The sequence below is a fragment of the Monopterus albus genome, unplaced genomic scaffold (assembly GCF_001952655.1).
Source record: "Monopterus albus unplaced genomic scaffold, M_albus_1.0 scaffold19.1, whole genome shotgun sequence".
NCBI classification, from domain to species: Eukaryota; Metazoa; Chordata; class Actinopteri; order Synbranchiformes; family Synbranchidae; genus Monopterus; species Monopterus albus.
In genome coordinates this window covers 76,407-97,306 of record NW_018127899.1, presented here as the reverse complement: position 1 = coordinate 97,306, position 20,900 = coordinate 76,407, and the positions used below count along the sequence as shown (strand labels likewise).

The 20,900-nt window shown below is 40.4% G+C and overlaps 1 protein-coding gene across 3 annotated transcripts in view; it reads right to left on the bottom strand.

Moving 5' to 3' along the window:
- The window catches only part of LOC109956324 (cAMP-specific 3',5'-cyclic phosphodiesterase 7B), a 49,932-nt gene that overhangs the window by 4,661 nt on the left and 24,371 nt on the right, over window positions 1-20,900 (bottom strand). The window contains exons 11-12 of one of the 3 annotated variants that reach the window (XR_002274387.1): window positions 8,416-8,499; window positions 8,029-8,207 (exon numbers count right to left, since the gene is read on the bottom strand). The exons of 1 other annotated variant lie outside the window; for it this stretch is intronic. Coding sequence is in view for 1 of the 2 variants with exons in the window: in XM_020593327.1 (XP_020448983.1) it covers window positions 8,486-8,499 (14 nt within the window). In the remaining variant the exon portion in view is untranslated. Of the gene's footprint in view, window positions 1-8,028; window positions 8,208-8,353; window positions 8,500-20,900 lie in introns of those variants that run through there. One more of the 3 variants, XM_020593327.1, reaches the window with a different exon arrangement.

Here is a 20,900-nt window from a genome sequence, read left to right as displayed (position 1 = left end):
TCACAATAGATTTATAGCAGGATGTTGCTGAAGTGGCGGGCTCCTGAACACGCGCGTGCACCCTACCTAAGCGCACACTCCCCGTGTGCTCACACGCTGGGCCTGCATAGATTACTCTAGCCTGATTTCCTCATTCCCTGGGTGCTGTTGTGGTCAGAGATACTCAGGCGAGAGCAGCCGCTCCCTGCTGGCAGCGGTCAGGTAGGAGGGCTGGGCTAGGCTGGCCAGGCCTGATAACTACACTACCCATCCAAGATGAGAGAAGTTGGGGGCAGAGACAAAGGGGAGTGATGAAAAGAGAGAGAAAAACAAAAACAAGGTTCGAAACAGGGCGATACTTTTGTGAATCCATAGTTTGTCTTCTTTCTGTGTGTATTTTAATTATGTTCCAGAAAGACGTTGACCAAGAACCAAAGTTATGTGTTCAAAATCAGAGTCAAGACACTGCAAATAAATAAATAAAGGATAGACTGACATCTTAGGAAAAAGTTTTTCACATTTTTGTGGAAAGTTAGATGAGAAGATCCACATCGTTCTTATATCCATGCGTTGAAGGTCGGGTTGGCGATTTATTTCAGAAGCATTTTTTGTTACATTTCTTGAATTTCTCTGTTCATCCTGATGGCAATGAATAAATTTAATGTCCCCTGTGGCAGCAGCAGGGCTGAAAAAGCCTGAGAAGTAATTTTACTTAGTCCAAGAAAAACTACTGAATGGTCAACCTAATTCCTACTTGTGTGCACAGCATCTTTACACGAGCCAAAAGTCTCCCAGAAGGCCAGGCAGGCAGACATGTTACTGATCTGTTTTTCTAGCTAAAGTTAGTGAGCTATGGCAGAGAAGGTGCCCACAGCAGCTTTTGGTCACAAACGGAAACCGTATTCGAGAAAGTCATGACTAAAAAGAAAGTGAATGCTATAAGAAGTAAAACCAGAATCAACATTGGTGTGGCGTTTGATTGATGGTGACAATTGAGAGAGTAATTAGGTAATTATTGGTTTTGTTTTGTTTGGGAGGGCAGATTTGTTATTGTCCTGAAATCAGTAGTAGTCTGACATTACGTGTTGCAGTGTGCATTATGTTTTAGAGGAGTGGCTTTGGAGAGAAGTAAGAACAAAAGGCGGGATTTCTTTGATTGTCTCTTTTCTAAATTGAGCTATCAATCTTCTCACCTAACTCTTGGGAAGAAGGTGAATAAACATATTTCCCAAAATGTCAAACTAGTGCTCTGAAAGTTGCTCAACACTTAACAGTAGGAAATTCATTATAAAAAAATGCTATCTATCTTGTACGCTGCCGCATACATTTCTGAACGTTATCTCAGCAACTAAACAACTTCTGTAACAGACAGCAGAGATTTTGACACATTTCTGGGGTAAACAAAATAAGAGTGCCAACAACAAACAACCCAGCAGAGATCTGCCAGCTTGTCAGCCAATATTAATAAGGCACTAATACAATAGTACCAGGATGTACACATAAAAATTTGCCTGAGCTGAGATACTGGAGGTTTTATCTTGCAGACGCCAATGTGAACAAAAACAAAGGGGATGATGTATGTGGGACCAAACACCATAAAGCCAGGTTTATTTAATGTTCCAGGCAACACATTTGGTTCACAATCACAATCTACATCTGCCCACATAATATAATATGTTAATTCATCATTATTCATGTAAATATCACTATAATCACTAATATTAGGTGTGTATGACAGAGGCAAAGGTGCAGGACCGCTGCTCAAAACATCCAAGTTTGTCTGCAGCCACATAAATATGACCTACAATATGACCTATGTGCACCTATTGACTCACAGTCACAAAATGCATGTGAATGAAAATGCTCACACAAGCCCAGAACACACAGATTGAGCAGATAGACTCCTGCCATGTGGAAAGACAGACTGAGGGTGCAGAGATAGGAGGGTAAGAGAGGTGAACACAACACACATAAACAGAGAGAGAGGGAGAGAGAGAAAGCGAGAGATGGGGACTGTTGGAGCTGCTGCTGAGGTGATTAGACTTGTCCCTAACAGTTACTGTGTTCCCAGGTTTGACTGCTGTTTATTTGGTTGTTTTTGTGTTGCTTTGTTGGACACACACACACACACAAATGCATAGAGCAATGTGACTGCTGCAGATAACCCAATAACTGTAAACATTTCAACATTTCAGAAAGTGGGTCGGGGCAGCTGAAGTAGTGTCAACAGTGTCAAAATGCCAAATATTTAGTTTAAACGCCAACTGTTTAATAAAATAAATAAAATAGATCTTCATTCATCTAAAAAGTTTTATAAATAAATCAAAAGGTTATCTCGTATCCAGATTTGTAATTTATATCTGGCATTAAAATATTGTGTCTTTATATAAGTGAACCTTTTCACAGATATTGACTTCTTTGTGGTGTTTATGTCTGTAAAATGAAAAGGCATGTTGCACATCATCATGTGACAATACAAACCTGTCTGATCTGTTAAAGTTAGAGGACAAAAATACACACATTCTTCAGTGTGGACTGAAAAAGAACGTGCTGAAACTTTTCTGTTAACATATTTGGTTTGTTAACAAACTCAAAAGGCAGTTTGTTACAGCACATTCAAAGTCAAGTCACCTGGAGCTCACAATGACCATGGAGTTTTCACAGCAACAGGACATATGACAAGAGACAATCCCTAGCATGATGCCCTGCAGTGACTACTTTGTAGGTTCATATACACTGTAAATACATCTACCTCACTGAAGCAGGTGTCAGGAGTTGAGTGGAGTTTTTATAAGTAACCACAAACCCACACATACACAGAAATGGACACACAGACATCCACACAGCCTTCTGGTGCTGTGTGTGGTCAGGTCTGTCACCCAGTTTCCTGACCTGCTGAAGCTATAAGACCTTTTCCCCAGCAACACCTCTAAACTAACACATACAAGTACACACACAGCAGACACTTCCACTTAGACCTCATTTTGTCTGCTTTCATGTCGGCTCTGTCTTGGTTTTCTTCAGAACAGACAGACAGAAAGACAGAGAGAGAGAAAGAGAGAGGAAAGGAGGAAGATTTTTGTCTAATAATCTGTAGAAACCTCAAAGTACTTTAATGATGCTATGGATCCAAAACAAGTCTGGGAATTTTGTGTATGTACCTGTGTTTGTGTATGCATGTTCATGCAAGTGTTTGTGTGACTATTTGGGCTTGGTCCTGGGGATGGGAAGGGTCACGTGGCTAACTTTTTGTCTTGAGAACTTGTGCTTACATACAGTAACAAGTGCCCTCAATGCACACACACCCACACACACGCGCACTCACACACATAGAGTACAAAATGACACATTTTCCACTTAGGCTTGGTCCAGCTTCCCTATTCACCTGGGTAAATAGAGCAGAAGGAAGGGTCTATCAATAGAGCCCACCACACACACACACAATCACCATAAACCTGCCCCTCTTGCCATCACTTAACAACACTATGACTGCACACAAACACTCGCATTTCAACTCTGCCTCCAGGAACACACACACATATTAGTGTCTCCACTCCTCTCCTCGTTTCCTCTCCTCGCCTGTATCACATTTGTCCGCTGCATTGTTGTCTCTAAGTGAGTCTGACAACTTGATTCACATGACACAATCACGCCTGGCTGCGTCCATTTTAGGAGACTTGTCACCGGGTCCCCCTCCTTAGCGCTCCTGAGGGTGGGTGTGGTTGGAGGTAATGGGGTGAAAGTTATGTGTATGAGTGGGCATAATTGCACCAGTGAGATAACAATACTCAGACCTCAGGCTTGTTTGTGGTCTGCAGTCCAAAACACAGCTAGGCTGAAAATGCAAACACACACACACACACACACACACACACACACACACACACACAAAAAACACAGGCACATGCACTTTCTCTTTCTTTGTACGACACCTGTTATGAAATAAAAGAGTGAACAGAGTGATGAGTTCTGACATCATCTTCAGTTAGACAGCTGAAGAAAACAAATGTTCCTCTGTGCTACCACGTCTCTCTTTTCATCTTTAAGTGTGTGTGACTCAGTTGCTGTAGAGGACACGGGGATGGAATTGTGTGATGATGGGAACAAGATGAAAAATCACCAGTAACACTAACAGTGAATCACACAACTCTGTCGGACAGTTTCGCCATGTTCTGGACACAGTAACATGTAAAAAAATATATAACTTTTATTAATATTGACATGAACCATAATACTTAATGTACACTATTTTATGCCATGTAAGCATAACAAAATTAAAATGAGGAAATGAACATGGTAACAGTAACTGTGGAGACCCAGAAGGTGGAAACATAAACACAAGTGGTCTACATTCATAATCAGGCTATAAGAGAATATTTATGGTACCCAGTGTTCAATTTTTTTAAATTACAGTGTTACATTGTTATATCAAGAATGAACCATAGAGTTCAAACAAATGTAGTTTGTCTGAAACAACAAGGGTGGTGATGTCACTGTGAACAAATCCCTGAGGAGACTAAAACCAAACAGGCCACCTCAGTACTTTATGACTTCCCCAGCCTTCCTACGGTTCTCAGCCCAAAGCCAATTTTACCGACTCTTTAAAGGCTGCATTCAGACCAAGTGTCAAAGGTATGAAAAAATGTAGCCCTCTCCATTCATTTCTATGGGGGATTTTGTTCACAGCAACAGGCAGCAGCAAACAATAGAGGGTTCTGGAAAAACAGCAGCTCCATGTGGTGGAAAAGTTGGATATAGTTCAACTTTTAACACACTGGACAGTGACATCATCTGGCAAAGGCACTGCTTTGACCAATCACATACAGGGGACCATTAAAACATGGACACCCGTGGGTAGAAGACTCTTTTGTTTAGCATGTAAGTAGAGTACTTTACAGTACAGTAAAGTAAGTAAAGTAAAGTACAGTATGTGCATTCACTGCTATCCTGTCTTGAATTTGGGCCACAGTTAATGCACCATAATGACACGCCCTGCATTTCCATTAGTTAGGGTACTGGAAGTTAACCAGGGTTTTTTTTAATCTATCAATGCCGACACACTGGTGGTAGAAATAGGTGCTAAGGTAGAGTAGGCTACGTTAGCAGCATCGCTAAGAAGATGATTCTCCTCAATGTGTCTGTGTTAAATAGATATTTCTGCTAATAAAAATACATCCACAAACACACAGTGACAACTCCTGATCAACTACACATCAATTCTCATTATGAATGCTGATGCATTTTTTCTTTCCTCTCGTTTCTTCTATCAAAATTGACAGGAAAGGAGCAAATGCTGACAAAGTACAAAAACTGACATGGATGTGTGTGTTTCAGTGTGTACTATTGATGCTGTCTTGTAACCTCTGATGTTAGCAAAAGTCGTAAAAGGCCTGTGGGCTCAACAGTCACTAGGCACAAATACAAATGAAAGAAGAAAAAGAGGAAGCGCTTCCACAGAAAGATAAAGAACAAACTAGGCATCTTAGTGAATTTAAGAATATTTGAACTATGCATTATTCACTGTGGATCTGAGGTCCGGGTTTTTAAGGGCGCAGCAAAGCACTATGACCACAGCCAATCCCACACCAGTATCCCACAATATCAGTAATTACTCAAGTGCTGTTCCCTGTGTGGGTTATCCATACATCTCTGGTGACTGCAAAGATTTTATCATCGGCAGGAAATTCTGAGCAAACAGTTATGTGTGCAAGTAAGTGTGTGTGTGTCTGGGTGCGTTTATGTCGGTGATAAATGTTCTGAATGATGCAGATGGTAGAACTTGAGACAGATGTCCCCCTAAAGATAAGACCAGCAGATATCAGAGGGGTGAATAGGTGTGAGTCAGTGCTCTTATCTGAGCTGATGTATCTCGAAAGTCAGCAGGCATGGCACCATATTGCTGACACACACATATGTACACACACTACAAAAACAATTACGCAATATGGGACAGAGACCGAATGACTATCTATCTATATATCTATCTATCTATCTACCTACACTTTCTAAACAGTTATTGAAATGATTCCCATTATGCCCCAAGGCTTACAGTGAGAAATGAAACTAAACAGTAATCAAATTAAATTAGCATGAATGCACACCTAAAAGAACAGATGCTGGTCATGACAAATGGAACCAAAAATATGAAAAAATGACCACACACTATAAACTTACATGACTTATTTAAAAGAATATAGTAATTTCTCTCCACCGGGGCTAGTGAAATAAGTTGCTAGTGTGAAGCAAACATTTATGTGCTCATAGCTCACACTTGACAACAATCCACAGTCATTGACATCATCTGTAAATTTACCTCTCTGAGAAAATGCCTCTGAGTTAAGACCACATGGTCAACCTTAGAACAACCTTCACTACATATTTAAATCACATATAGACAATCAAAAACATAGCTTTTATAAATAAATCATATCAGTTATGTATGAGAAAATATTCAAATATATCAAAAATATATACAACCCTTCCCTAAAGACATATCAAGACTTTTAAAGCATGTCTATAAACGCATATATTAATATGTCACATGTATAAATACGGAAAAGTACTTTTAAATTAATCATCAATGTAGAATATTCTAAATAGATATAACAATCGCTCATCCTACATCCATCCATCCATTATCTACACCACGTATCCTCAAAAGAGTTGTAGCAGGGCTGGAGGCAATCCCAGCTGACATTGGGCGAGGGGCGGGGCCCACCCTGGATAGGCCGCCAGTCAATCACAGGGCTGACAGAGACAGACAACCACACACACACCTATGGGCAATTTAGAGTCACCAACCAGCCTAAGCTGCATGTCTTTGGACTGTGGGAGGAAGCCAGAGCACACGGAGAGAACCCATGCAGGCACAGGGAGAACATGCAAAGTCCACACAGAAAGGTATTGGGTTGGCCAGGGCTCGACCCTGGAACCTTTGTGCTGTGAGGTGACAGCGCTAACCACTGTATGACCGTACCACCTGCTCATCCTACAATATAATATCACTTAGTTGAAACTAAACTTTACATTTAATACAGTATAGCGCAGCTGATGCCAAAAAGAAACATTTCTGGCCAATATTTGATCAGTATGTAAAAAGGTTACACATTCGAGAAGAACCACACAGTAGAGTTATCTTTTGTTTCTGCAGTGCAGACACCAATAACTAAAGAAGTTCTTCTTTTTAAGCTACTGTAATGAAAATGTTGCATCACAGCACTTCTACACAAATGTGCATTGTCAGCATTAAGACTGATGAACCAGCAATGTACAATGTGAGGAAAGAGAAACAACATACAGCACATTGCGTGCCAGACAAATTTCTGGGTTATTTCTCCTTAATCATTAATTCACTATTTACACAAGTGATTGTGATATTATGTCCTTTTTTTGGATAATCAACTGCTTTTATCTTTACCGAAAAACAATGTTACTGTAAACTACATGGTTGACTAGTTAACGCAGGCAGCTGAACACCAAAACACGCCATATACCACCATAGTGTGTACTGTAAATAGTAAAAGCAAAAAACACACACAGCTAAGTTTTCTATTCAAATCTGTTTATTTGTGTCTTTAACAGGACCTTGAGTGGAATTAGTGATATTATACACACACCTTGAAAATTATACACACATGCATAGATGCACACACAAAACCACACGCTTCAGAGTGGATTTATCTAGATGCAGCACTGGGGTTATGTCAAGCAGAGGGGCTTTAGCTCATCAGAAGAATGGCAGGGTGGGGGGTGGTGTTGAGGTGTGTGTGTCTGTGTGTGAGGATGTGGAGAGTGTGTGGAGAGTGTGTGTGGATTCAGGGTGGTAGGAGCACAGGCGTGCAGAGAGATAAGAAGCTGTGGGATTGTCAAGTCGCGAGGGAGAAAAAAAGCTGAGAAGACAGATGGATATAGAGACTGTGTGTGTGTAAGTATATGAGAGAATGTGTGTGTGTGTGTGTGTGTGTGTGTACACCACAATTTCATCGCAGTGATACCACTATTAGAGGTCACATTTTAAACGGAAGCACTTAATAAAAACTCATTCACTGTAAAAAAATATTTATTGTTGGATGCAGTTACACTTCAGGACCTTTAATGATTCTGATGTTGCTTTCATAAACAGAAAACTCTTGTTTATAGTCAGCATGAAGCTCAGAAATGATTTTTGTTGTATAAACAGAAGGGCTTCATGGTGTTTTTTTGTAGAATTTTTGTACTGGTCTTGAACACTAGTGGAAATACAGAAAACAGTAACTAAGCATATATTAGACAAGTAATCTGAATTATAAATGGTCACAGTTCTATTTCACTTTATACATAATCAAATAGTTTTATCACTAATTCATTTCATGAACATTTAAAGCCTCTTTTCTTCTGCAGAACATGAGTTAATAATATACATATGTCACATTCAGCCCTTATCCACTCACCACCTACCATCTGCTGGGTGCAGCTCTCTACTTTTCATTTATCAAAGAAGCCGTTAGCAGGGGGTTCCCGATGCCTCTCAGGGTCTGATTCCTGTAATTTGGGAGATGAGATGTCCAGTAAATACAGAGAAAAGCTTGGAGGTGAAAGGTTGGTGCTGGATAATATTCCTCAATGAAGAGACGGTGTTAGAGAGTGGGCCAGAGCCTGAATGCTGCGCCACATGACACTGGTATCCAAATAAGCAGCAAGCATTATTGTCCAGGTAACGCATGCGTGTTCGTGCTGTTGCTACAAATACAAGGCCACACATTCATGTAGGGAAGCTCACACGCACGAGAGCCATAGCTACTGTACTGTATGTCGTGTATATGGACACACAAACAGGCAGAACAGTCTCACACCTTCCTTTTATGTACAAGCACAGTGATGCTGCACAGCAAAAAAGGTGAGAAACAATGCAGCAAAAGATTTTAACATACCTTCACATGTGGTGTCTCCTAACCGGTATTCACATATTCTCACCAAACACAACCACAGCCTGGCACAGCTGAGGTAAGCATATTTTGTCTGTGTTCTTAAAACTAGCTGTTTCTGTTCTCACAGTTACACAAACCCCTCAATGCACACACATCTTGTACCTATTATTTTCTGTCTTCTTGAAGAAAGGCTTGATTTTTTTTTTTTTCCCATGATGAATATTCCCACGCTTGTACGACGGCCATTGGGGCAGTCGAGACCAAGGGAAGCGAGACGAGAGAGAGCGAGTGAGGAAAAGAGAAGCAGGAGTTATGCAAAAACAATCACACGACACAACTTCGTCACGCAATCAACATGTCAGCAAGCGGATAAGTAAAAACTGGGAGACAATACTTCAGCAACATGCTGCTTGATAATATCTGCTTGTGGGAGAAGAGCGCCATGATTGTGTGCAAATTTGTGCAAAAGGAAGAAATGATGCATAATGCACATGCACATCACCAGCAGTGAAGGTACATTCTGTTTAAATCATATTCTGAGAATCCATGGGCCCACATCAAATACATGTGCTACATGTATTATACGCACACTGTACACACACAAACACACACACCCTGTCATAAACAAAGGGTCTTGTGGGAGGAAGTGTGAGGGAGGGAAAGTACCTCAAGACAACAACAACAGCAGAGGTGCAGGGAGTGACAGCTGCTCAGTGAGACAGACAAGAGGGATCACCTTTGTACAATAACAACAAACATAGCAGGGCCTCTTCAGCGCTGACTGACAGGCAAAGCAGATTGAAGAGCAAAAATATTAGGGACTGTTGCTGAGTTGGAGCGTCTTCAACACAATGCAAATAAATGTGTCTCAGAGCTAAAGAAACTCTTCCCTAACTTGCCTACTTTTCACATCTGGTGAAACTGAACATATGTTTTGTTTTGTTTTTTTTGTTTGTTTTTTTTGAGGTCACAGAGGGCAAACCTAAACATGTTAATTAGCATAACAAAAGCCAGAGCACATCCAGACTATCTGCTCTGTCTCCCCTTTTCACATCAAGTACAGATTTCCTGTATGGGTGTAATCTACAGCCAGCTCCACAGTTCACCTTTGTTCAGCTATCTTCAGCACAATAGTACCACTCATACACTGTTAGGAAATGGAGAAGTCATTACTCTAGCACGCATCATTACCCTGTTTAGTACAATATTACTCTTCCAGAATGCACACTGCAACATTGATCTCACAAACTGTTTACAGGCTGTGAATGCTCGGCTCAAAAATGCTCCATTGTCCATACCACAACTGTGACACTTCCACATCCTTTTGTGGGCTGAATAAGGAGTAATATAGGCTGTGTTTACCCTTATAATTTGGTTCATTTGCTCCGGAGTAAGATAACAAAAAGCTACACTGACAACATTAGTTCTGGTCTGGTTCATGTTCATACTGACTTCACAAGTGAACCCAGAGGAGTAAACATGAAGTCAGTACTGCTGAAACAATGTATTTTCTAAACCACAGTGAGTATTTTCTTCTTGGAGGTGCAGTATTCTTTTCTTTCTTATCAGTGTCACTGACATAAACAGACTTATGGTCACCAGAGGCCCTTTATCCCTCGATCCAGGATTCCCCTTTACTTTACATTCATGCTACAGACAATGCACATGACCACTTTCTGTGACATCTCTTTGCTACTTTGACCTTTCTCACTTTAATTTCACAGTAAAGAGGCCCCTAGTCTTTTGTGAAGCAAAAAAGCCCTGCCCAACCCCACCCATCCTGAGCACAGGCACACTGTACAATATCTGACCACAGTAACCACAATTAACTCCAATCAAACTTGTACCCAGCACAAACTGTGGCCACACCCAGATGTCCTGTCCCACCCTGCTCTTACTATATGTAAGTTATAGGCAATGCTAATTCAGAGGTGTCATTAATTCACTCATAGTCACACTGAGGGTAGCATTTGTTGTTGTACTGGGAACCCCTGACTTACTGTTTGGCTGTTTACTTATTCATTAATATGTCACAATTGATAAGTGAAAATGACTTACCTCAGGGGAATGCCCAACTGCAGAGCCACTCTTACACATAAGCAAACAGAAACACACCTGCCCTCCAGGGGAAACCACCTTAATGGGCATAGCTTTAGATAGATTGAATATTTATTATAATACACAAGATGGCAGCAATAAATATGGACAGGAAACCCCCACAGTTACATGTAACATTGGCACCACTTAGAGGTGTCTTAAGTTTTCTGAAGTGTTATTGTCTGCCGTGATATTCAGGTGAGTTGTAAAGTACAGGTGCACTGCCCAGATAATGACAGGGTCACGAGGAGTTTTTTCATATGTAAACAACACTCACTTGCATGCACAGGTGCATACTGGTAGATAACCTGGTGTCGTGCAATTTTATCATCTAAGCTGACGTTACAATTTCTTACCTGTGACATAAACCACTTGCAATATTAAGTCTTATATCATCCTTTTAACAAATGTATATATTATTTTGCGTTTCTGCCAGTTCACAGCGTAGCAAAAAGCAAAGTTTATTTATAGGGCACCTTCCTAAACCCAGGTTACAAAGTGCTTTGCAGTAAAGTAAAAACTAAAGTAGAATTACCCCTTCATAGTTGTATGCCTCTGCTGACCTTTGACCTCTGACCACCAAAATCTAATCAGTTCAACCTTGAGTCCAAGTGGACACTTGTTACGTGTATGGATGGACTGACAGCCTGAAAACACAATTCCTCCGGCCACAGCTACTCCCAGCGCAGAGACATAAAAAAAGAATAAAATAAACAAGAGCAACAAACAAATAAAACTAAAAAGTGTAAAGACAAACAAAACAGAAATCATCATATAAACATCACAATAACAAAGTACACAGGCATACAAATGCCTTAGTCTGTACCAGTATTAAATGAATATTAAAATTACCAGCTTAAGGGATAGACACTCTCCATGCTTTTTCATTCGACTAAAGAAAGGAATAATATCAAATACTTGCACATCTCAACTTAAAGTGTGTTCAGACAGAACACAGGTAAGGTGACACATAGTATCTGCATTGTGTTTGCTCAGGTTAAGCAGTGGCTGATCCAACTGGCTTGTAATGGCAGTTACCTCTGAGAGCGGGGTCCACTCAGTTGTCCAGCCACTGACACTGTTCTACCAAGACTGTCAAACAAAAGACGAATACACCACTAACAACTCCACTGGGCCAATAACTATATTACCAGCAACACCAGTACAAGTTCTGTGTAGGTGTCAGAGCAAAGACAAGTCTACAGGGTCATCAGGTGGGCACCCTCTCACTAGCTGGTGTTTCACTGGGTTGGGCCTGAGAGGGCTCAACAGTGTGTTCTAGCAACCCAGAGCCACCCCTCTCTTTACCTGCACTCACACACTCAAGACACCCCTTCATCTGCTCTCTTAATAATTCAGGCTAACTGTTACCAAACAGTCACTAGCACTAGCAAACATTTCAAATGCTGTTCTAGCCACCAAACGTTTCAAATAACTCACCACACAATGACCAAATATCCAGTCAAACCTCTGCTTCCTTTTGTGTTGCATCAGAATCCACCCTGTGTTGGTATTCACTCCAACAAACCAGTCAAACTTCTACTTGGCCCTCATGTTAGCCAGCTCATGCTAACACCAGGAAGTAGGCCTCAACCATGTACCAAACATTTTTGGTAAGCCCGTCCTCCTATGCTAGTTTACTTCATCTTAGCAGGCACAATCTGCACATATGTTGCAGTTTACCATTGGTACAGTTTGAGGAGCTGCCTACATATACTGTATATGTCTCAGTGCTGAGGGGGCAGAAAACAGGCTGTTCCTAAACCAGCCAGCCACAGATCTTTTCTGGGAGGACATGGTGAGGATTGCAAAACAGGAAACACAGGGCCTCAATAACTCACACACACTCACACATACAGAGCACTTGTACCTACAAAATGTGTGTAAACTTGTTGCATAGGGCATTTGGAAATTGTTTAAAGTGAGAAAATGGGTGGGTGTCTGTGTCACAGTGACAGGGCCCCTTTTGCTTCTCTTCTCTGAATACCTTAGTAAGTACAGGATGCGTGTGTGCAAGCTGTGAAGCTGAAGATGCACTCAGGGCTTATGGTACAAGCTTAGATGACTACAAGGTGTGATCGCTGGTACTGAGGCGAGCTGGCAGCTGCTCTTCAGGACTAACAGGTACCAAAGAGAAAGGCCTAAGTACAAAAAAAAAAAAAAAATCAAGGCAACACATCAAACACATCATAAATGACAGCAACAGAAACACGAGAGCGCTCATTAAAATGTATGTGTACCTCCTCCTCTTTGTCTCTGAAACACACACACACACATCTGACACACCGTCTTTTCTGTAAAGCCCTGACAAGTTTGAACAAGCTCATCACATCGACCTGATGACTTAAGCCCATAAAGTACACACAGATGTTGAACTGGTCAGGCAGCACTTAGTGTAGCGCAGCACTTCATCAGAAATATGATACAGGGTTGTGTCACAAGGGAGTTATTGTCATAGTTGTTATAATTGTGACAAAAGATCTGACATCCTTGCATGGTACAGTTAATTGGTTATCAGTCACTATTTAGGCCTGTTAGCTTAAAAAAACACATCCTAGAGTATCATTAAAAGTATGTTTCTTGCCTTGATCACATTGTGAGGGTCAAGCTGCATTAAACACCAATTAAGGCTTGTTTTTTCTTTTCTCGCTGTTATTCAAAAATTTATTTTACACATTTGTTGTCACTCTAACTCACAGAAGCCTCTGTATTTTCTGATCTACTTCTCTTTGCCAGGCTACACAAGAGCTTAAAGTCTGGCACCTTCTTGCAGTGTTCAGAGTTTTTCTGATGAATTTGCAGATATATCTTATTTTAAAATGTCTGGCTAATTAATAAACTAATTAATAATTTGAATCATAGTTCAAGATAGTTTGGTTGTGGTAACTCGAAAAGGTAAAGTTAAGAAGCGCCCCCGAGAAACACTATGCATAGCTATGGCTAATCCTAAAAATCCCATTATGGAAAACGTACAGTACAGTACATGCTCTGGTGTGGGTTTGTGTGTGTGTTGGCGAGGGGGAAGGGGGGGGGGTTCTGTGGAACAGGATGTAGCTGTGCAAACACCTAGAAGCTTGTGTTTGCACAAGAGATGAGGCAGCATCTAAAACCGATCCTTCACTTTGGCAACATACCCATGGTGAGGAAGACCTCACCACAACAGGCCAGTCATCATGTCAATCCATGGGAGGAGAGAGCAGCAGATAAAAATCAGTTTGGGATCGAAGTGAACATAATGTAAACCTTCAGTGCACACACACACACACACACACAGAAAAATGTTTAATATAGACAAATGAATGGATAACCTGGCAAACAACACAGTCAAATGCAAAACTATGCAAATAATATGCAAAGGGTGCATCAGCACAAAGATGGGAAATTTCCCCTTGGGTCAGAGTCACCTTTCCACTAAGTAAATAAATTGTAACTTGTCTTAGGTTTTCAATTATGATTACATAGAGATCCAGTGATGACCATTAGTAATTACACTTACACTGTATTTAAGTGCAATTACATGTCAGCTGCAAGCACTTTTTACTCCACTACATTTATGTGACAGCTTTAGTTACTAGTTAATTTTCAAATTTGCTAAACACAACAACCTTTATAAAATACATTGTTAAAGTGTAAACTAGTGGTTCCCAGCCTGTTTGACTCCTCAAAAAGCAGGTCTGCTTAGGGCCCTTCATTCCATATAGCTGTTTGCAGTTCCACCAATTCCCAGACAATTCCCATCAGATGACTTAATAAAAATAATTATTTCAAGACACAAATAATTATTCAATATTTCTCAAAAAGCCAAAATTCTGGACAAGTATTACAACTGTAGAAAGAAGGGACAGCCCCCAAATCTTTTATTAATACTTCTGTGCTTATACTTAAGCAGGATTTTGTGTGCAAACCTTTTTTTGGAATGGAGCATTTTTACATTGACGTATTGACACTTTTACTTAATACAACTAAACAACTAATTGTTGTAACTTAGGAGGTGGCCGTCATCATCAGCTTGAAGCCATCCTTTATAATTAATTACAGAGTATTCCCATTTACGCACAGGGATTGACTAATAAACTGCTTATCCCCTTGCTTAGCTCCTAATACTCTCCTTGTTTGTTCCTTGAAAGACAAGGAAGAGGTGGTGATTCAGAGAAATCCCTCCCGATCCAGCTGATGAAGACAACGAACAGGTTTGACCGCTGTGACTTTATCCACCCAACAAAGCCAGCCAGGGATGGTTGCAAGTGGTGGGAGGAAGAAGAAAAGAAGACAGCGTGATGAGGTATCATGTCACTGGCTACATTAGTGGGTCACATGGGATGCACCAGGTGAACCACACCTTGGCATTTTGTACACGTGTCTGCATGTGTGCCCATATAGTAAACGCTTGTTGATTCAGGTGTTGTCTTTTCTCACTTTGACATCTCACTCTAAACAATAATAATTAGACAGGTCAGAATCAGAATCAGCTTTACTGGCCAGGTCTGACGGACACACGAGGAATTTGACTCTGGTACATCGGCTCTCAATGTGTATGCACATATCCCCACGCAAGGGGCAAGTAAACAGTAAACCAGCATAAGGCCGTGTAATATGTGTAATAGACAGTTATGAAGAGCCTGTGATCCAGATGTGGCCAGTTGATGCCTATCTAGTTTTTCTAACTAGATAGTAACTAGTTTTTCTCATCAATTTTAAACTTCATCCTTCCGAGTGTCTTTCTGCCAGAGAGGCTCTAAAATTTCAGACTGTCAGACCCCCCAACCCTCCTGTAATACACTGAAACATGCCCCTAGTTTTCCCATGATGCTCTAATAGAAACTATTTATCTTGCCTGTTCTTTTTTTTTTTTGCTTCTACCTGGACTGAAAAATGCCAGAGGTTTTTCTCGTGGGAAACTCTTGGAGAGGTATGTTGCTCCGTGAGCAGGGAGTGAAAGTGGAATCCCGTTTTTCTGGGTCTAGTCTCACTCCCTGTTCCGCGATCCCATCCCTCAGTTTCACGACCGCCATCGTGTCAGGACTCGCATCAGTGTTAGGAAACTCTCGTCTGTTCTCGCTCAGCCAGATCCTGGTGTGTCTGGTTGCACGCAGAAACCTGTGCACAATTTCTCTTCTGCTCCTTTCCTACATCACATTGTGTTTTTAATCATCATCATTTCTTTCACTTGCCTTTACACACCAGAAGCACATTCCCACATCGAGACATTCAAACTACCTGATCCCTTTTGTTAGGGCACAGTTCATGCTGCCAGAGAAGCATCTTACAATGACTTTTCTCTACTGATCCAAATCTGAACCAAAAGTAAAGAAGTAAAGAAGAAAACTAAAGCCTTTAAAGCAATATTTCTGTCACTGTATTTATTTTTTTACCAGTTCATAAAGACATTATCACTAAAGCACTAGATCTATGTGCCTACATCTGCTGTGAGATCCAACTATCAAACTCCCCAATCAAGTCAAACAAAGGATGTTTCCAGAAGTCACATGATTTTCAGTAAGTGTTTTTATCCTTAAGGAGGGACAACAGTGGTGAAAAGGAAAGTAATTGTACTATGTTAACTATGCATTCACTTTTGCATGTTTTAAAATGTAAAAATGAGGGTAAAGGTCATACATTGTCAACATTATAAAGGATATTTATTATACACAGGATATTCTAAAAGGTGATATTTTAATGTTAAATGAGGACAGATTTTTCCCTCACCTTCTTGAGGGAAAAAATAAGATGTCACGGTGACAGAAAAATAAGGATATGATGAAGATTTTCTTCTGTTTACTCTAATTGTATCACAAATCCACTTTTCCTTGGGAACTGTGCTTTGGTTCATGACAAAACTGATGGCTGAAATGCCATGAAACCTGCTGTGGGTGTTAAAGACCTGGTCAGTTCCTACAGTGCGTCACCTGAACACATCTGAAGAGAAATGTGGTTATTGCTATTCAGCATAGCTGTGGTTGAAGGTGGGCCACAATAGCTGCTATCAAATGGAGGCCATCTGACAAGCATAGTGGACCATCCTTATTGCAAGAATCATTAAGTTTATGGCGACTAAAACACCTTTTCTCTTACATCAGCATCACTTGACATCTGAAGGCCTGATTGCAATGGAATTGACTTTTACTTCATTTGTATTTTGGGCACCTCTCTCTGGCGTCTGACTTTCACACTGTTTATAGAGGGGAAAAAAAACAGCCCTTGTCCTCATGTACAGGGCTGTTTGATCACGGTCATAGAAAAACAGTTGGTAACAGGTATTAAAAGATGTAGGCTATTTTACCATTAAGATCATTTTTACTGTGACGTGAGTGTGCACGTTTCACTGGAGGGTGCAACCGCTCATTCTTCCACCTCTCTCCAACTCTTCTTCTCACGCACTGTTGACAACTGGACCTGAAAATTCATCACTCCATAAGACTCTTTTTCACTGATCTTCACTCCATTCTCTGTGAGCTGTTGCATATCTCAGCATTTTCTCCCTGTTCCTTTCTGAAAAAGTGGTGTCTTGGCTGCTGTCCTTCCACAAAGGCCATTCCTGATTGAGCTTCTTCAGCCAGTAGAAGGGTCGACTTGGCATCCAGATGAAGTTGCCAGGTCCTTGCTGGATTTCCTCCGGTCTCTCATAGAAGAAACTCTGAGAAACTTCTCATCAGATTTGAACTGTTTTCTTTGTCCACTCCTGTTTTTGTCCTTGACCTCTCTTGATTTTTCATGTTTCTTTAGAACAGCTTGATACCACATCTGGAGTATCTAGTTTGTTTGCTGAGTTTTTTCTGACATTTTTGTGTTTTTTAATACTGTGTACATATTTCCTATATTTTCTCATTGTATGGTGAGAAATAAATATACTGTATATATTGTCATCAAAACATTGCTAAAACTACAAATGTCATGGTGGCCTAAGACTTCTGCATGGTATTTTATCTGAGCTGCACTAAACCTTTATTTCTGCAAATGCAGAGGTTTTAATTTCAGTTAATAAATAATTTGTTCTTGATTAAAACAAACACCGTTTTAGATATCTAAAACCTAACTTTGCACAGCAACAAGAATATGAAAAAAAGGAGCTACAGTCTCTCCTGTTAACTTCCTCATTCATTTTCTCTCCATTTCCCAGAAAGGAAAAACTGGTTCAGCTTCAAAAAAAAAAAAGAATAACCCTTGTGAAAATGCTGGACCCAAATGTCTTTTTGAAATACAGGTCTCTGTGTGAGTGTGTGTATTTAACATTCATAGACTTGGTCTTGCAAACTACGAGCCTCATGGGTCTATTATCTGGATATTTTCTTTTTGTTTTTTTGGTCGATATTTAATCACTACAAGAATCTTATATTGCTATGTTTAACATATTAGAAAGGAAACGACAAGCATTAGACACTAATGTGTAATTGCTACTTTGAGATGCTCTCAATCTGAAATTCAGTGTACAGTATATTTTAACCCTTGTGTTCTGTTAAGGATCTTAAAGAAGCAGAGCAGTCTCACATCCCCATACTTTGAGAATTGAGGTGCTAAAACACAAAAATGCTAGGCTTTTTGTTTTAGGTCAAAATTTATTTGTCATCAGCATCGAGACTGACAACTAACCAGAGAGCAAAACATTCAGACACAAACACCCGGGCAGGTAGATGAGCTGCAAGGCCAGGTTTGTACAAAAACAAGAAAGAAAGACAGAAGCACAAGCCGAAAGCAGGGACAAAGAAGACAGACTCACGAGATGACAGAATAACCGATGTCCTTTTACTTCGTCATATGGAGAAATAAAAACACTTGGAAACCAAATTAATCCCAGGAATTGATTCAGAATGAATCGCCGCAGAGAAAGTGGACAAGAGGAGCCAGCAGGAAGCGAGTGGCACCAGCTAGGGGAAGACTATGAGAGTGATAAAGCAATGCTTCCTGGGTCACTCAAACAAACAAACACGTGTATTGTACGTTTGAGTACAAACATGCACAGTGATGCAAGCAACACTATGGTGACATAACCACAGCTACACATCTAACTCACATACATTAGGACGTGTTTTCCATTTGCACATATTTAAAACACTTTCTCATACACTAACAAGCATATTCACGCATGTGATGTGATACTGGAGCAGGTCTGCTCTCTTCACTAGGTCATAGCAAAAGTCAGAGAAAGAATCCCCCAGCTGGGAAGTAAAAAGTAAAAGTAGATTAAAGTTTTACTGGGAAACAATTTCATTAAAAAGGGGGAAGTTATTTTATAGTACAACCACCTCATGGAGAACTGTAGAGGAAGTTTGAGACAGGAGGAACAACAACAAAAGCAATGTCCAATCATTTTATGTGTGTATCACATCAGTAGTAGTCGGTGTATTCTTCTTACAAATGCAATCAGAGTACACACACATGCGCACCCGCCTTGTGGCATATGCACAGAAGAAAAAGAGGAAATTCTCTTTCAATGAGGTGAACAATACTTGACATCTCCTAACATATTTTTACTACACACTTCCTCTCTTTGTGACAACTTCCCCAGTTTTCACTACTTACTACTAGAGGCAGCACATGAATGAAGAAAGATGCGTGCACGCAAACACACACATGCAAGACGGAGGGAGAACAAGAGAGGTGTTTTGCAACTAGAAAGAGGAAGGTGCATGTGCCACCAAATCTTTTGTGATGCAATATAGACAACTCAATGAAGGCGCTCTTGCACACGAGCCCACGTTATCCCTTACTCTTATCCAGTGTTGTATGCAAATTATTATCTATCGGGGTACATTTTCATGACAAAAAAAAAACACCCATGTTAGCTCAGGGACAACGAGGGATGAGAGGAGACAAGATGGAACATGTAACCAAGAATCCCTCTTTCTCTTCATGCTCACCCACATTTGAACTGACCCACCTCACAGCACACACTCCTGTATCCACCTCCTTGATACTGCAAATTTGCATACAGATTTGCCAGTCAAATGAGATGCATGGGAAAGTAGGATTGTAACCTTGGAGATCAAACTCTCCCAGAATTCCCCTTTTTGGGAGAATCCCAAATCACTTCCAAGAAAAACGTCAGGTGGGGTATCCGGTTTCCTTGTTGGAAACATCATACTGACTCTGGAAATTGCATTTACACAGAAAGATGCACCTGCAAGCACAAGATTAAAACAGTTACAGAGACACATTTTTATCTCAAGTGCACACATTTGTGTTGCTAAACCTATTTCAGCGCATAGACACTGCATTGACTGGAGTGTATAAAAGGATTACTTGTCACTTGTACTGCTTTTAGATATGTTCCTCTGATAAAGACAGAAATATTGTCACTGTTCTCTGTTAATTGGTGCTCGAGGAGTCAATAACTCATCGTCCTTCACAGGCTTTGATTTCACCAGTACCCACCTGACCCCGGTTGTAAGGTCAAGTTTTAAATACACTCTGCTTTATGTCTGGTTGTATGTTGGCGTTTTGTTGCTCATAACAGCATAAGGGGTGCAGGAATTCAGTGGTTCTCAACTTTCTTTGTCAAAAGTACAGTATGCGCCTCCAAGTCCCATCACACGAGCTCAAACACAGCTTATCTGTCATGTTTATATCAAGAGATCTTAAAGTGGGTGTTACAGTCTATTATAATCTATTTTTTTTTCATATAGCAGATTCTTTTAGGTTAGTTCACAGACATGCTGTTGCACTGCATTTTAACCATTCCACAACAGTGGAATAAGTACCCAAATCCCTTAATTAAGTAAAAGTAGCAGTAAGTGTGAAAATATTCTGTTACAAATAAAAATCCTGCATTCAAAATGTTACTAATAGTAAATAAAAGTACAAAGTATTAGCATCAAAACATACTTAAAGAACTAAAAGTACTCATTACGCAGAATTATTGTATGATAATTACTGATTATTGTATTAATCATACTTAATGTTGCAGCTGGTAAAAAGGGGGGG